The 17628-nt window shown below is 42.2% G+C and overlaps 2 protein-coding genes across 2 annotated transcripts in view; one reads left to right on the forward strand and one right to left on the reverse strand.

The window, feature by feature from the left end:
• Nucleotides 1-17628, reverse strand: part of LOC311587961 (C-type lectin domain family 2 member D2-like) — a 101764-nt gene that overhangs the window by 39401 nt on the left and 44735 nt on the right. The window lies entirely within an intron of this gene.
• Nucleotides 8858-10919, forward strand: LOC311588639 (C-type lectin domain family 2 member D-like). Its single transcript, XM_084766507.1, has 3 exons — nucleotides 8858-9008; nucleotides 9589-9695; nucleotides 10680-10919. The coding sequence occupies exons 1-3, from the start codon at nucleotides 8961-8963 to the stop codon at nucleotides 10813-10815; spliced, it is 291 nt and encodes a 96-aa protein (XP_084622633.1). The 5' UTR covers nucleotides 8858-8960; the 3' UTR covers nucleotides 10816-10919.

The raw sequence follows: 17628 nt of genomic DNA on the forward strand, positions 1-17628 counted from the left end.
AGGGGGAGGACCCGATTGCCCAACTCTGAGTCCCCTGAGAAGTAAACCTGATTGCATAGAGGTTGATGTCGAAACTGTCTTGTTCGCTGTATGTTGGGGACGCCTACAGACATCAGAGCAGGACCTCCCTCTCCTCTTCAAAAAGACATCTTAGCAGGCCAATCTGGCCCTAGGAGGATCAGGTCAATGCTTCCCCCCTCTAGTTAACGCCCCCTCCCTCTGGGAATCAATGCTCACCCATATATAATGGATCCATCTACCTCCTCTTTTAATAAAGAAAGGGAGGAAATGTTGGGGCAATAGGCCATATGGCCAATGTTCAGCCATCTTGTCTAAGTCTGCACCTTTAAGTCTCTGTTTTTCCCAGAGCTTGCCTTTCACCAGAAACTAGCTGACCCTGTTGTGGGTCAGCAGTTAGACTAAAGACAGATAGAGATGGAGCAGCCCTGTTGTGAGTCAGCAGTTAGACTAAAGCTAGATGAAGACAAAGCAAGATGCCCTGTGTGGCAGGACATTTTGACCCTGCCTGGAATTCCCTGTGTTTTGAGAAAAGCCTGCAGCTGGGTTGCCATAGCAATATGCTTCCCTGCCTTCCGACCTATAAATACTGCTGCCTGACTAATAAAGTTGAGAGCTTGATCAGCATTTAAGACTTGCTCTTCTTCTTTGTGTCTTGCATTTTCAACCAGTGACCTTCCTCCTGAGTTTTAGTCAAACCCTGTAGACCGGGGCACCTCCCAAATGCTGAGATTGAAGACATGTGCCACCACTGCCTGCCTTCTTACCCTTCTTTTAAAGGGTATTTAGAGTTGGTTAGCTGTCCAGATGTCTTACTTTTTAAGGGAAATGCATTGTGCATGCTTGCATTTCTCCTTTGCCACAAACTCTGCAAAGAATGAAACACAAAGAACCCAGAAGTCCTTGGGTAGATGGAGCAACTGGCCAACTTCAAATCCTCAGGCTGCCTCAAAATAAAACCAACCAAACAAAACCCTAAACCCTCATGAGTCCAAGACTCTGGCTGAATGGGGAGTTTGGGGGGAGCTGGGCAGCAATCAGGGAAAAGTGGGAGGTGATAACCTAGAATGTTTAAGGAGCTCTTATTTCCTTCCCCTTTCTACCTCCTTCTGTCCTTCCCTCCCTTCCTCCTCAACTCCCTCTCTCTCTCCTTCTCTTCCTCTCTCCTTTTTTCTTTCTTTCTTTCTTTTTTCTTTCTTTCTATCTTATCTTTCTTTTCATCTTAAAAATTGTGTGTGTGTGTGTGTGTGTGTGTGTGTGTGTGTGTGTGTGTGTGTGTATAAGTGACTCCAGAGGACAGAGAAAACAGATCCTTTGGACCTGGAGTTATATGTAGTGATGAGCTCCCTAGTCTGTGTCCCAGGAACAGAACTAAAAATTGTCCTAACTGCTCACCCATGAAGTCCTACTTCTGAAAAAGTAATTTTTACTCAGAAGTTGAGAAATTCCTAGCAAGTCATAAAGAAACACTGACTCCTATATTTGCATACATTAAATCAGGAGTAGGCAGCTTTCATTCAAACAGTAGCCAAGACCAAAAATAAGAAAGTTCTGGTTTATTATTTAAAAAGAAGATGGGACAGGAAGATGGTTCAGGGCTTAAAAGCTGTTGTCACATAAGCCTGACCACCTGACCCGTATCCCAGGAAACCAAGGGAGCAGTAGAGGGCTGCCTCCTGTGACCACATGACTCCTAACATATGCTGTGGCATGGAGGTGCCCTGCCCCAAGTAGTAAGCAAAGTAATTTTCAGTGGGCCAAGAGGTCACTCTCCAATGTTTCAAATAGGTGAATATGAGTATTGTCTGTAATTATTTATTGTCCAGTAAAATATGTTTTTCAAGAAATGAGGTTGGCTTTAACATCACTGCTTCCCTAGAGCTCCCAAGAGTCAAGGACAAATTGCTGTATCGGGTTACTTCTAAACAGTGGTAGAGAAGTCCCTTTAACTGAAAACTGCTTATGAATAGAACCTCTGCGTCAGGTGTGGTGGTGTAGACCTTTAATCTCAGCACTTGGGTGACAGAGGCAAGTGGATCTCTGTGAGTCTGAGGCTGGTGTGGACTACAAGGCAAGTTCTAGGCCAGCCATGGTTACACACAGAGAAATCTGATATGGAAAAAAATGAAAAAAAGATTAGCACCTTTGACCTCTCAGGAGACCTAAGACTCAAGTGATTACAATATCATTCAAACCACTCTGTCTTCTTGCATTTTAAGAAGTAGACTTTCAGAGCAGGTCAGGTGTCACCGGAAAATTAAATGGAAAGCACTTACTCTGCATTAGCTGTCCTTCCATTATATATTTCCCTATGGTCCCCATCCTACAGTGGGCAGCACATGTGCCCACTCCCTATAGTCCCCATCCTACAGTGGGCAGCACACATGCCCATTGTAGAGATAAATATTGAGGCTGCTACGAATCTTTGCTAGTCTTGCTCTTTGCAGTGGGCCTTCTGTGGGTCTGCACAAGTGAATGCATACTTATAGCCACATTTACTTTGTCACACAGTGTAGCCTCACTGCCTAAATGTCCCTGTGCTTCTAACAATATGTCTCCTCAACTCAGGCCAGAAGTCTGATTAGGCCTAAGCCTCCCCAGGGGTCTCTGATTCCCAGAATTGCTGCAGGTGATAAGAAAGGACCAGAGGTTCTTGTCACTAGGCCAAGTTTCACTCTGTCCTGGTCCCTGGTCCAGGCTCCACTCTGGTACAGAAAAAGGTCTAGTACTTATCTCTGGCTCAGAGTTCTGGAGGTGGAGGAACAGGCCTCCATCTACAGAAGAGTAAAAAGCCCCTCATATTCCAGTGAGGTTGCTTGTGTTAAGTGTCATTTCTAAGTCAGAGAGCTTGGAAAGGGAAACTAAACACAAAGTAAACCAGTAAAGTAACAGGAAAAGTCAGTCTCCAGTTGGCACCAGTTTGCTGCCTGGCCCTGCTCCAGCAGCATTTTAGAATGACTCATTAAATAAATGGCTTCTAGTGACCTGGGGGGTGGAAGAGGGAGGGGAGTTGTGGGCAGGAGGATTGGGGAGTAAGGAAGAGAGAGAGCGGGATAGGAATGGAGAGAGAGAGAGAGAACAGGAGGAGAAGGAGGAGGGAGGGAGATGGTGGGAGGGAGGAAGGGAGGAGAGAATGGAAGAGGAGAAAGGAGAGGCCAGAAGCAGGTAGGGAATTGGACTGGGAAGAAGGATCCGTCTTGATGTTGTCAGGTAGGCTTGTGGAAGAGCAGGTGTGCTACTGGCCAGATTAAAAGCCCTCAGGGCATTTGCTTTTAGCTGCCAGGCTTTTGTCTCAGTCAAGAGAGTGAGGAAGAAGCTGCCATCTTGGAAGTTGGCCATCTTATTACTTAGGTGTGGCTCCTCTTCCTGTCTGCCTGTCTACTAGAGGTATGTCTGACTCCTACTCCCTCAGTACCACTCCTGAAGTTTTTTGGGGGTTTTGGTTTTTTGTTTTGTTTTTTTTAAGGCCAGTATACTAGATATTTAGTGGCCCAGTAAGGATTTTCCTTGCTCTCAAGTCTTTAATATTTTTATTTAAAAATTTTATGTGTATAAAAGTTCTGTCTGCCTGTATGTCTGTGCACCACATAAGTGCATGAGAGGCAAGAAGGTGTGTCTGATCCTCTGGAACTGAGATTATACAGAAGGGCATGAGCAGCCATGTGTGTCCTAAGAACTGCACTCTGCTCTGCAAGACCAACAAGTGTCTTAAGCAATGAGCCACTGTTCCAGCCCAGCTTGCAGTCAATGTACAGATGTGAGATCACTGCTCTGTCGCTGGACTGTGCTGTGTGTTTCCTGATGAAGGTGACAGTGGGCACTACCTTTCTGTCCCCACACCACTGACAAAAACATTTTCATATATGGATGTGTTATATGAGAAATCCTGAATCCAGTCCAGGGTCACAGTCACTCATAATTGGCTCCAGAATAAATGATCCCTTATTCTCTGAGGTGAGAAGTGTGTTCATAAGCACTGACTGTGCACTGTGGGCCTCCAGCTCTCTCTATTCTGACTCTGTCTCCTAGAGATTCTGTGTCTGGGCTCCTTAGCACACAGACTCCTTTGACCTCACCCTGGGTGTCTCCTTCTTAAATGAAGCCCTCAAAACTCAGAGCTGGAGCAACATGGGGCTCAGCTGCCCGGAAGCTCATTGTCATCTTATTCCACCCTCCAGCACCTGGGGTTGCTCTAAGTTAAACACTCTTGATCTATAGCATTTAGCAGTTTTATTTCTTGCAGTGACTGAATTTCATGTGACTGTACTCTCCTGTCTTGGGAATGTGTTTCAGCTTGAACCAGATGAGTCCTGTGCTTAGGCAAGTGAGCAAGCACACTGGGAGGAGGGAAAGTTTGCCAGAGAGGAGGAGATTTAATACTGGAACCGCCTATGAAATTCACAAAGGTCTTTCTTCCTCTCTCAGCTTTCAGTTTCAGTTTCAGCTTTCAGTTTCAGTTTCAGTTTCTCCTTGTAGCTTAAATTCGGCTGCTCAGCTCTGAAAGGAGTGCTGCCGTGTCTTCAGTGTGCATGCTCCCTAACAAAGAAGGCCTGATGGAGGGACAAATGGGTAAGTATTGAATAAAATTCAAAGCAAACTACAAGAGCAGAGAGGAGGTTCACTAGGGAAGGGAGGCAGAGGAGCTGAACCAGCCTGTGAGCCTGTCACAGAGGATCTCTGTGGAAGGGGAGAGTGCAGACAGGACTAGCTGTGAGGTAGTTACATTAGTTCTTCTGTTGGCGCTTAGAATACTCAAATAGATCCTGAACAAGAGAACGAACAGTGAGTTTCCTTAGGAGACCCAGAGCCACAGACACAGCTTGTTATTGTTTGGTTGTTGTTTTTGCACTTAGCTTAGTCCTCTTTGGTAAATTACACTCTGGTGACTTGTGCCAAGTTGCTGTAGACCATGCTTGCTTTGAAGGAACCACAACAGCTTTGCATTGAGCAAGTGACAGAAGTTGCCTGGGAAGCTGGGCTTGTGTTTTGGATCCACTGCAATTAATAAGCATTGTAGAGAGTGGTGTGCGGTGGGAGGCTGAGCCCACCCAGGACCAAACCCTCTGCATTTTGAGCTCATGCTAAATTATAGAAAATAATATAATGAGGGTTTTTACTTCAATCTTCAGAAAGGAAAAAAATGTGTTTTGAAAATGTGTATGCTTCATTATATTTCATTCTTTTATCTTCCTTTTCCTTTTTTCCTCTTCCATTATCTTATTTTTTTTCTCATCTAGGAAACGAATATTGGATTTTGAGAAAACAAAATTGATATTTACCAAAGTACAAAATTCATGACAAATGTAAATGCTTATAACTTAAAGCAAGTATTCTCTAACTGAAATTACTATTATGATTATTGCTGTTATTAAAACCTATGAAGATAATGGAGATAATGGTGATAATTAGAATGATGATGATCCCAAGCTGGCCTGGAACTCCTGCTCCCTCTGCTGCAGCAGGGTTGACTTTTGAAATCAAATACTCAAAATGCTCACACAGTGGGAGTATTACCTGTTGGGAATGTGGAGTTCATGCCTAAAGTGCAGCTCTTGTGTAACTGGGGGCATTTCACAACTTTACCATTTTTAAATTTTTTTATTATTTAATTAATTTATTCAGATTACAACTCAAATGTTATCCCATCACTTGTATACTCCCATTCCTCCCTCCCTCCCGCTTTCACCCTATTCCCCTCCCCTGGGTCTATGACCTAGGGCAACCTCCTCTCCCAACATATGGTCATAGGCTAACAAGTCTTGTCTTAGTAGCCTGCTTATTCTTTCTTTGAGTGCCATCAGGCCTCTTCACAAAGGGGAAGTGGTCAAATATGGGGCACCAGAGTTCATGTCAAAGTCAGTCCCTGCTCTGCACATAACTGTGGAGAATGTCCTGTCTATTGGGTGTCTACTGCTATATGTGGATAGCAGGGCCAGGGCATATAGTAAGTGCATTCTCATCTTAACAAACTGACAATCAGCTGTCTTTTCCCAACCCTGGTAGCAGTGAATATATTTAATGCAGGCTTTGATAGCTAGGATATATTCAGGTATTTGGCCCCTTCTTCATCTTCTTCTTCTTCCTCTTCTTCTTCTTCCTCTCCTCTTCCTACTCCTCCTCCTCTTCCTCCTCCTCCTCCGCCTCTTCCTCCTTCCTTTCCTCCTCTTTCTTCTTTCTTCTTTTTTAACATTGAGCTCCCAGAAATCTCAGGTTGTTCTACATACACCTTCTTTTTTATCTATGTTTGCAAAAATTGGTTTTCACACCCTCTTTGTGGAACTCAGAAAAGAGAGGTTTGTTTGTTTGTTTGTGTGTTTGTTTCACTAGGCCAAAGTCCAAATGTTTCATTTTTTTCTAATGTGGATAAGGGTTTTGGTATTATACCTGAACATTTTTATTAAAGACAAGTTCACAGAGATTTTTTTTCTATTTTTCTCAGATAGTTTTATAGTCCTAGGTTTCATGTGCTCTTTCTATAGGAGGGAGGAGAAGTGAGCTTTCAGCACATGGGTAGAGAGATTGTTTCATGTTCTGTGCTGGAAAGATAGGTGGAAGGTGCGTGCAGGAAGAATCAGGATGAGACATGTGCAGTGTGCGCAGGGCAGCCAGAGCTGTCTCATGGGAAGATTACAGGTCAGGGCCAGAGGTTTGATGTGTTCCTCAAGTTGTTTTATTACTTGAAAATTACTTAGTGCTGGAGAGATGGCACATGGTGAAAAGCACTGTCTGCTCTTGCTGAGGACACGATCAGTTCCTGGCACCCTCATGGCCCCTCACAACTGTCTGTCACTCTAATTCCAGGGGATTCAATGCCGTCCTTGGCTATCAAGCATGCACACAAACATATATCAAGCAAATCACCTATACGCATTAAATAAAAATAATTCTAGAAAGAATGAAATCACCCTGATAATTTCTTTGAAATGATGAATATATGTGTGTATGTGTGTGTGTGTGTGTGTGTTTGGAAGAATTCCTTAAACTGTTAACTTGTGAAGATATTTTCTTATTTTAGACAAATATTAATTTTTTACATGATTTTGGTAAACTTGTTAAAATGCTCCCATATTTCACCCATTAGTTATGTCAATGTGTTCTATTTCATCCACGTTTTATTATTTAATTATCTTACTAGGTTCTTTGAGACTAGTATTTATGTAGCCCAGGTTGAGTTCAAAGTTCCCCAGTGAACAAGGGTTTCCTGTACGCCTGACTCTCTAGCTTCTGCCTCCCTAGCCCTGGAAATACAACAGTGCCAACACGTGTGTCTCATTGGCTGCAGCAGGAGCTATACAGGTGGCTGTAAGCTGCCCTATGTAGGATCTGGAAGCCAAACTTGGATCCTCTAGAAGAGCAGCCTTAACCTCCCAGCCATTTCTCAAAGGGCCTACTGATCCCTGGCCCCTTCCCCACATTCATGCACACTGTGTTTCCCTCAGTCCTAAACAGGCTATCCTTATAGACTAAATCTATGGGTAGTTTTTGTTGTTGTTGTCTGTTTTCCAACCTGATTTTCTCTCTTTCTGTTTGTTGCTCTTTCACTGGCCTTTAGTTCAATAACTGGAAGACTCTATGGCAGCAATTCTTTCCTGTTCTCTAGTCTTCTGTGAGCCATGGACATCATTTACAGACCAGGGCCTTCTGTGACAGTGTGTGTGGTGGCAGAGTACAAACCAAATCTATAGATGATTCTGAGTAAATTTATTTTTTTCCTTAAAAGTTTTTTTAGATTGATGTTCTCGTATTTATATTTTCAGGTAGCAACTTTGAAGATGAATATCTCAGAATCACCTCCCCTGTGCCTCCTGTTAAGCTTTACAGCTGCTATGTGGTGATCATGGTCCTCAGTGTAGCTGTAGTTGCTCTTTCTGCTGTTGCTTTTTCAGGTAAGTGACGTTTTCTCTAAATTCTGCAGCATTCTGTCCACATTCATGCTGTCAGTAAATACTTACTGATCCCTGGGAGCCAGGCACTGTGGGAAGGGCTCCAGGGACAATACACTAGAAATTCCTGTTCTTTAGGATCTTAGGCTGCAGCAGGGAGATGCAGTGAAGGAACAGCACGGCTGTGGTGTGCACAGGAGGCCAGGCTCAACATCGCTGGGAAGGTGACATTAGCAACCTGTAGACAGAGATGCAGAAGACATAAGTCCACCAGGGGGAACTATTCAAGGCAGAGAACAAGTGAGCAATACCCAAAGGACAAACCTCAAGGAAGTGTGAGCACAGGGAGGAGTAATATGGCCAGGAAGATACATGTCTCCCCATTACCCTTGGTTTTAGTTACCATATGCAACTGTATTTTGGAAGGATTAAATAAAAGTTTCTGAAGTAATCAATTTATAGGATATTACAAGCACACTTTTCAGAATAGTGTAAGAAAATCTTACACCTCCTTTTAGGTATGTGAACTGTCTTTTAGTGCCACATGTCTGCACTGTATCCACTACCTTCCCCATAGTTCTCACTGGTATCTCAATTATTGGACTGACTGTCACAGTAGGTGTCCATGCAGAGTTCATGTTGCTCTAGTAACTCCTGTGGTAGGAAAAGATCATCCAAAGCACAAAAGTGATGACATCATAGACATGCATGTCCAGGGAGCCCTGTTGTCAGTAAGCACCAGACAGGGAATGGGACTCGGCCCCGAGTGGGAAACCTTTAGATAAAGGCCATCGTGCTCCTGAGAGGATTCTTTCAGATCCATTAGGAAAGGTACAATCAAACTACACTTCACAGCTGAGCTCAGGGGGTTATGCTCAAAAGAGACAAGACATGCTCCTTACACTTTTTTGTACTGTCTAAATTTTAGTAAGAAAGACTGAGCAGGCCCCTGTCAAAAAGGCCTATGCTGTTTGCCCAAGAGACTGGATTGGATTTGGAAGCAAATGTTTTTATTTTTCTGAATACACAAGTAACTAGACATTCAGCCAGGACTCCTGCATGGCACTAGAGGCCCAACTAGCTCAATTTGACAACATGGAGGAGCTGGTAAGAAATGATCATGGGTTGGCTGGTTTGTTTCTCCTGTTGAATATGTATTGCCTTGAGATAGGGAGGTTAAAGATGAAGCATGAGGAAGGATCCCACCCCAAGCAGATGGAGACATGGGGACATGTGAGTGTGTGCCATTTGCTGATGGTAACACTTCTGACTGCAGCCCTGAGACTTTGAAGGAACATTCTCTCATGTAGCACTCATAGCCAGTCTGGAAGGTCACATATGCCATTATGCTGAGACACCTAGTACTCATGAGTGTTTTCCTCTAAGCTGGCACATGTTGCATTCTGAAGGGGACAATTGTTAGTAACTGGAAGAGGAGGCTTACCCAGGAACTATCCCAGCCACAGAGGGATGTGTCATTAAACTTGGTACTTTAATTCAAAGGAGGCACTTTAGAATTACAGTTGTCTACCAGATCCACTCAGAAGTAGAAGTCATTACAGCTCCAAACTCTGTGACCCTCAGTTATGGCCTCCTGTTATCTCTAGAGGAAGCTGTGGAGTGGAGACCCTCAGGTGTCATCTGAAACAGAGGGACACATGTTTTCACTTTCTATGTTTTATGACAGAATTTCCTAAGAAGATACAAGGGGACTTTTGACTACTGGATCGGCCTACACAGAGAGTCCTTAGAGGACCCTTGGACATGGACAGACAGCACTGTTTATAACAACTTGTAAGTTTGCAGACCACTTTTCCTTCTACTGAGTTGATATGTAGTGATGTGTGTTAGCTGTGTCTATGAGATATAAATGGCTGCATCATGTGCAGACAACTATACTGGGAAGGAAAAAATAATAAACCCTTGGGTTGGAAGAGTGCCTGGGAGGTAGGGTGTGTGCTTACATACAGGAACCATTCCCCAAGAAACTCCACATCCCCACAAACTCAAATCCTTTGGATGTTCTCCCATATATTGGCCATCATTTTCAAAACCTTTACTTAGTTGGGTTTCACTCAAAATCTTTAGCATGATGATGGTATCTGGGGCAGCTATTTTCTGCTCCTTCACCAATTAAGAACTTTATGTTGTTGATAAATGCCCTGTGTGGGATGTAGACAAAACTCCAGATGAGCAGTGAGGGCCTGAAACCCTAGGAAGCCATTGCAGAACCACAAGCCTGTGACCCATCCATCCACTATTTGCATGGCTGCCCCTGTTCATAGAAGCAGAGACTGCAAGGGCATTGGAAACCTCCCCTAAAGTCATGTCATCAGAGAGCACCCAAGGCAGTGCTTGAGTGTGAACATAGCTGTTTTACTGAAATGATAAATCACAGATGCATTCACATCCATCATTAAAGCCCTTTCAACAATTTACTAAGAAGTGGGTTCCCCCTTTGGAAAATGCTTCAAAACAGAGCCGAAAATCCCCATCAGTGAGGCCATCATGGTAGCAGTCCATTTGAACATGGCAACAAGCACCAGTTCAGTGCTTTGTACACACCTTACAGAGTTCATCGTGGACAATGACAAAGGTGTGGTGTTCACATAGAACCCTAGGAATATAAAAGACACTGGGTGCAAAACTAGTACAGGGCTCTGCCTTTCTGTGATTCTATTCATATTACAAATAAGGAGGTGAGATGGATGAGATTTCATTGCAGAAGTGGATGCACGTCTGGGCTCTGCAGACTCACTGTTTCTGGTTTATTTTCAGGCTTCCCATCAGGGGAGTGGAAGAACATGCCTACCTGAACAGCAATGAGATCAGCAGTGGCAGGGACTATGCAGATCGGAGATGGATTTGTAGCAAACCCAACAGCTATGTCCTCTACTGCCAAAATCCTTCTTAGTCTTTGCCAAGAGATGGTTTTAGCCATTATCTACAGTTGCTGCTCTTTCCCTGTCTTCCCACCTTGATATCACAAGGAACTGAGAATATTTCTTTTTTTTTTTTTATTTAAAACAAGTTTATTTCTCTCCCATCAAAACTTTAGCTTCCATGCTTATCTTAGAGGTAAGCAAATCCACAGAACCTCACTAGGGAAGTTTGGCCATGTGTATCAGAAAGGCAAGACTTAATGCATCTAACAGCCTTACTTTTTTAAATTTGTTTCAAGAATCAATTAAAGACACATACACCATCTGATTGACAAAGGTGACTATTGAAAACTTAGTCAAATGCTCTAAAACAAGAAAGATAAATAGTATAAAAGATTGTTTGAAAGACGTCAACACAGGCATTAGGAGACAGAACACTGGTCAACAATATAAAAATATATATAGACAGAGTGATGTTAAGAAAATGGCAGTTTTCCAGCCTAAGTGTCCCTCAATAGAAGAATGGATAAAGAAACTGTGGTACATATACACTATGGAATACTATTCAGCTATTAAAAACAAGGAATTCCCGAAATTTGTGGATAAATGGATTGAGCTAGAAATGATCATAATGAGTGAGTTAACCCAGAAGCAGAAAGACTCAAATGGTATATACTCACTTATATCTGCATATTAGCCCAAGGGACATATCCCACGAAAGCCTTCACTTACCAGGAAACTGAGACAGAGGAGAGGACATTCTAGTGGGACTCTAGATGAGAGAATCATGGGAGAAAGGCAAAGTTGAAGGATCCAGAGGGTCCTAGAAGCCTACAAGTAGAACATTATGATAGGCAGATTTGGGCACAGGGGTCCCGCTCAAACTAAGGCACCAGCCAAGGACAATACAGGCGGTAAACCTAAAACCCCTACCCAGATCTAGCCAATGGTCAGAACAGTCTCCACAATTGAGTGGAGAGTGGGATATGACTTTCTCACGCACTCTGGTGCCTCACCTTTGACCATGTCCCCTGGAGGGGGAGACCTGGTGGCACTCAGAGGAAGGACAGCAGGTTACCAAGAAGAGACTTGATACCCTATGAACATACACAGGGGGAGGTAATCCCCCTCAGGAACAGTCATAGGGGAGGGGAATAAGGAGAAAATGGGAGGGAGGGAAGAATGGGAGGATACAAGGGATGGGGTAACCATTAAGATGTAACAAGAATAAATTAATAAAGGAGAAAAAATTAAAAAAATAAAATAAAATAAAAAATAAAAAAAAGAAAATGGCAGTTTTCAACCAGAACATGAAGGATATCACATCATTTGTACACATGTGTATGTGTTCATACATGTAAGTCTAGGAAAACATACTAAGGGATTCACATTGTCTACTTCAGTGGTTTTCAACTCTTCTAATGTGTCGACCCTTTTAATGTTCTTCATGTTGTGGCATACTTTAATAACTGTTTTTTAATACTGTTATGAATTGTAGCATGTATGCAGGGTATCTAATATGAAACCCCCAAAGAGGTCACGAGCTATAGGTTGAGAACCACTGATCTAATTTCAAGTGATTTGAACTTTCTTTTTTATATTATTTATTTTTTATTAATTTATTCAGATTACATCTCAATTGTCATTCCATCACTTATATCCTCCTCTTCCTCCCTCCCTCCCACTTTCACCCTATTCCCCTCCCATAGGTCTGTGACCAAGGGGGACCTCCTCTCCCACTATATGGTCGTAGGCTATCAAGTCTCATCTTGGTAGCCTGCTTATTCTTTCTTTCTGTGCCATCAGGCAGGGATCGATTAAATAATGCTTTGTTGACTCTAAATTTTCTTAATGTGAATGATGAAGGGACGTCAGCTGCGGAGAGACATTGGATAATAGAAAAAACTGAGGAATTGGGGCAACCAATATTCTTCAAGGACTTGGAAAGTATGAAATGGAAACCTGCAGTAGTTTTGAGATGGGGTCATGGGTATGCGTATGTTTCCACAGGGAGTGAAAATATATGGCTACCAACTAAACTTATAAAGATTAGATCTGACCATATAGCAAGTGAATCTTAAGAGCTACCTGGTTCTTTACAGCTTGACAATGTTCCTTACAGCTTGGAGAACTAATGCCCTCTTCTGTCCTATTGGTGTATATGCAGGTAGAGCCCTGTATTTGCAAAAAGCAGGACAATGCTGAAGACAACAGACAGCATGGGTGATTTAACCCCAAAAGCATGCCTCTGGCACCTCGAGCAAGATGCCTCAAATGATGTTCCCTTAAAAAATTATACATGTACTAACATACCTGTACTAATGATTTCTAAAGTCTGCTTACTTTCAGAGCAAAAAACAGGACAATTATGAAGATCGAACTTCTGCCTCTGGCACTACTGCTTCTTCCAGAAATTGCATACATATTAACAATAAATCGGCTAGCCAAAAGGATCGATCCCAAAAGGACTGGACAAAAACAGCTAGCTTTTCCAGCGCTTGGCCAATATACTATTTTTCTTGGGTACCTGAAAAATATTTTTCTCTTAAACAGCATCAAGTAATTTTGAGAACATGATGCCCCCATTCCCAGTAGGTGGGATGGGTGTTTTTTGTGGGTTACCAATGCTCATCTTTGCCTAACGGGGTTATTTACAATTAATAAAAGTTCATTTGGAGATTTCTTTCCTCTATCTTTCTTTCTCTCTTACTTTCTATCCCTTTTAATATTAAGGAAAAGGGGGGAAGGAAGGGAGGATACAGGGTTGTAATAAAGGTAGATTATTGAATCTACTAACTTCAAAAGTTCTATATTGATAAGGGAGGATACAGGGTTGTAGAATAAAAAGTAGATTATTGAATCTACTAACTTCAAAATTTCTACATTGGTATTGTAGATTGATGGAAATTTAAGACTTTTGATTGATAAAAATTTAAGACTTCAACTTTTGCTTCACATTGATATGAACTTAAATTGTATATTCCATTCATTTTTGCCTTATGTATTGTATGTTATATGTTGACAAAATATTGTATATTGTATGTTAGAAATTTAAGTTCTTTTTGTTCAATGTTTGTTTAATGTATTATACATGTACCACTAATGTCTTATAAAAAACTGTTTGGATCATCGGGGATAAAAGTTGGTATTTAGTTACGTAGAAATCCTATTAGATACTCACTTTTGTTATAGAGCAGGTTTGTTTAATAGCTCGTATGTGTCTTCAAAGGAATAGATTGATAACTGTAAGAATAGATAGATTTGCTCTTCAAACTCTTCAGAGATCCACAAAATATGACATTTAATGATGAGGGCTTTCCTGACAGAGAGAGACATCCGCTCCTGGCCGCCTCTCCATTTGCATCATTAAAGATGGGGACTTCAAGAGACGCTGGTGACAGAATGGTCACTAGACGGAAAAACTGCTCTGCTACTGCTCTTATCTCTACGGCTGATGACAGGCTGACTGTCTGCAATGATCAACAATGATGCTGGAAAGTTGACTGTCCAGCTTTGAAGAGACTAGATGGACCAGACCGTCGGATTTCCTGCTTCAAAAAGCAGTTCGTTGGATGTTTTGGGCCGATAAGGCTGAAGACTGATTGTCCCAGTGAAGGAGAGAATTCAATGACTTTCCAGGCAGTCTGCTCTCTCTGTACTGTGCAACTTGGAAGTTGCCTGCCAGCACTTCCTTTATTAGATAGATTTTCTTTCTTGGGTCTCTGATGGGATTGAAGACTAGATAGCCACAGTGTTACTAGAAGCTTTAGTCTAAGAATTAAAAACACATTTATAGATTAATAATTGCAATTTCTCATGAAAGAAAAGGACTCTCTTTGGTAGGATAGTGGTATACTTTCCCTTAGGTTAACAAATATAAAAAGACTTTGTTATGTCTTTTTGTATGTCCTGATAAGTATGTATATATGTATATATGTGTATATAGTTCTTAATTTTTTAAAAGAGAAGGGGGATGTGTGGGAAAGATTAAGCTTTGTCACAGGTGGAAGCAATCTTGGCGGGCTTTACCCTTGGGGCACACCATGAATACCTTGTGAGAGACTGTTTGGAGCCTTCCTGGGCTTGGAATTCAGGAAGCCTACCTGGGAACCCCACCGTTGCTATTGTTTTCCTAATTGACCCTGAATCCTGGGACTAAAGACACCATACCCTGCAAGGAAATCATTTCTAGGCCATCAGCCCCTGGGGACTGTCCTGACTCCAGGAATCCTACAGCTTCCTTTCCCATAATCCTCCTTTCCTAACAAAAGAAAGAAAACTGCTCTCTTATCTGGATTTTATTATAGAGAAATGCCAGAATTGTAGACCATGATATGGTCAAAATAATTTTTTGGTACCAAAATCTTGATCATGAGCTTCATATCATTCATTCTCTCTCTGTCCCTCTGTCTCTGTCTATCTCTCAAACACACACATGCATGCATGTACACACACACACACACACACACACACACACACACACACACATTAAATCTATGTAAACATAAGCTGGCTCTTATTACAGCCACTCAATGTCTACCATTAAATAATCTGGCAACCACGCTGGGCAGTGGTGGCACACGCCCTTAATCCCCATACTCAGGAGGCAGAGGCAGGCAGAACTCAGCCTGTGCAGAAGCATGTGCAGAAACGGGAGTACAAACTGATACTGATACAGCCAGTAACTTAAACATAGACCTGTCATGTGACCCATCTATGCCACTCCTGGCTGTATAAGAAGAGCACTCCACATCCCACCACAGAGATGCTCATACATCCATATTTGCTGCTCCCCTATTTACAGTAGCAAGGAGCAGGACCTGACCTAGATGGTTCTTCAACTGGGAAACAGATAATGTAAGTGTATTTTATGTACAAAACAGAATGTTATTCAGCTGTAAAGAAAACTGAAATTTGTAGGAAAGTAGGGGAACCTAGAAAGTATAATACTAAGTGAGGTCACTCACACTCCAAGGACAGAAACACACTGTACTCCCTCACACACAGTCCCAACCTGTAACGTATCGTGTGGACAGCTGTGAGTGTGAGCATGTAGACAGGATCACAAGGAAGAGTGACATAAGGAGACAGAACATGACACAGTGAAGGCAGAGGGCACACAAGTCGTTAAAACAGTTATAAAGAGAATTGTTTTTCTAGTTTCAACTCTGTCATTGTTTTCCTTTTTTGTGGCAGATAAGTGCATACAAATGTGACTGACAGTGAAAGTCTAAAACCATAACCAAAGCTCCATGACTTCAGAACGGCTATTCTAACTGTGTGGAAGGTTATGAGAGAAATATGATTCGGGACTTGGTGAGTGTTTGAGTGGCTGTGTTGATGGAGCTGTGTGGTGTGCTTATCTGTGAGTCAATTACAATAAAATGTGTGTGCACAAGTATGTAAGCGTGTGTGTGTGTTGGTGTATGTGTGCATGTCTGCAAGTGTACATGTATGTGTATGCATGTGTGTCTTGGTGTATGTTTGTGTAAGATACTCTGAATGCAGCAAGGTGACAGAGAACAGCTTAGAAAAAAGACACTTTTTTTTTAATACTTTCACCTTTTTCTTCCTTTAACAAATTAGAACGAATGTGCTGCTCCTTCAAAGGTCCAATGAGTTTCAAGAAACAAGTGATTTTTGAAACAAAATATTAAGTACCAGAAATGACTCCCCAATTATTTTTAGTGGAGATGATTTTGTTATAGTTGCCCCCAGTTCTCATACCCAGTACCACAGGGGATGGAAAACAGCATGCATATCCAAAAATAGAAACAAATAGTGTAATCATGTAATTATGAACACAGTTTTTCAGGAAACCCATACTCTTTTACTAAAACAAGTAAGCAATCAGTGAAAAATTGAAGTGAAGAGAGAAGGGAGAAATAAAAATAAAAGAATGAAACAGTTTCCAAATACAGAAGACAATTTAACAGAAATCTCACAAGATACTCCATTTCCATAATTTACCACAAACCAAAGTGCCAGTCCCCCAATCTTTTGAATCACAGTGGATCTGAAAGCCACAAGGCCCAGAGATGACATGCTCAGCTGGAAACAGTGAGAGCTGTGTACTTAGAGTTACCTTCAATCTGGGGCATAAAGACATGAACTGCCCTTATCATCCAGTAGGGACAAATGATTAATTATAGGCATAAGGTGTTGTGCAACTCAGATGCTGACTTCTGTAGCCCCTGGTTGTAATCTTTGTCTGAGAATCCCCTGTCTCAATCTTGTGTAAACGCTGCTCCCCAAGTGTCCCGTGATATGCCAATAAAGCAGTTTACAGCCAGTTGCTGAACAGGGGAGCAAATGGGGCTGGACTTTCTGCCAGCCAAGGGAGGAGAATTAGAAGATAAAGTCGGGGGTTCATGCAGGGGAGGGGGTCCAAGAGGACCAAGAAGGAGCTGGAACAGGGAAAGCTATAAGGTACAACTATCTCTGGGATGCAAGCCAGGAGGAAGCCAGATTAATTTAGAGGGTTAAGAGTAGAGTAATAAGTGCTCAGGGATTGTGCTGTGAAGTTATTTTCAAACAAACGTAAGAGTCTCAGTTATTTGTGTGACGGCCAGGTTAAGAGAGAAAGTGAGAAACAGACACTGTTTTGCAAAAAATTACATTAACACTTTGGCTCAAAGTGGCGCAGATGCACATAGAAAGTGAAACTACAAAGTGGTTTCTTAGTTCTGTTCCTTAAAGGAAAACAGAACAGCCACAGTTTCTAAGTCAGAAGTTCACAGATCCCTATTACCCCTGGAAAAGCAACAAGGCCTCCAGCTGGCTGAAGAAAAACTCAAACTAAAACCCCAGAGAGTGGGTTCTTACAGTAAGGCCTTGCTAAGGGG

The sequence above is a fragment of the Acomys minous genome, assembly GCF_964271855.1.
Source record: "Acomys minous genome assembly, chromosome: 17".
Taxonomy (NCBI): domain Eukaryota; kingdom Metazoa; phylum Chordata; class Mammalia; order Rodentia; family Muridae; genus Acomys; species Acomys minous.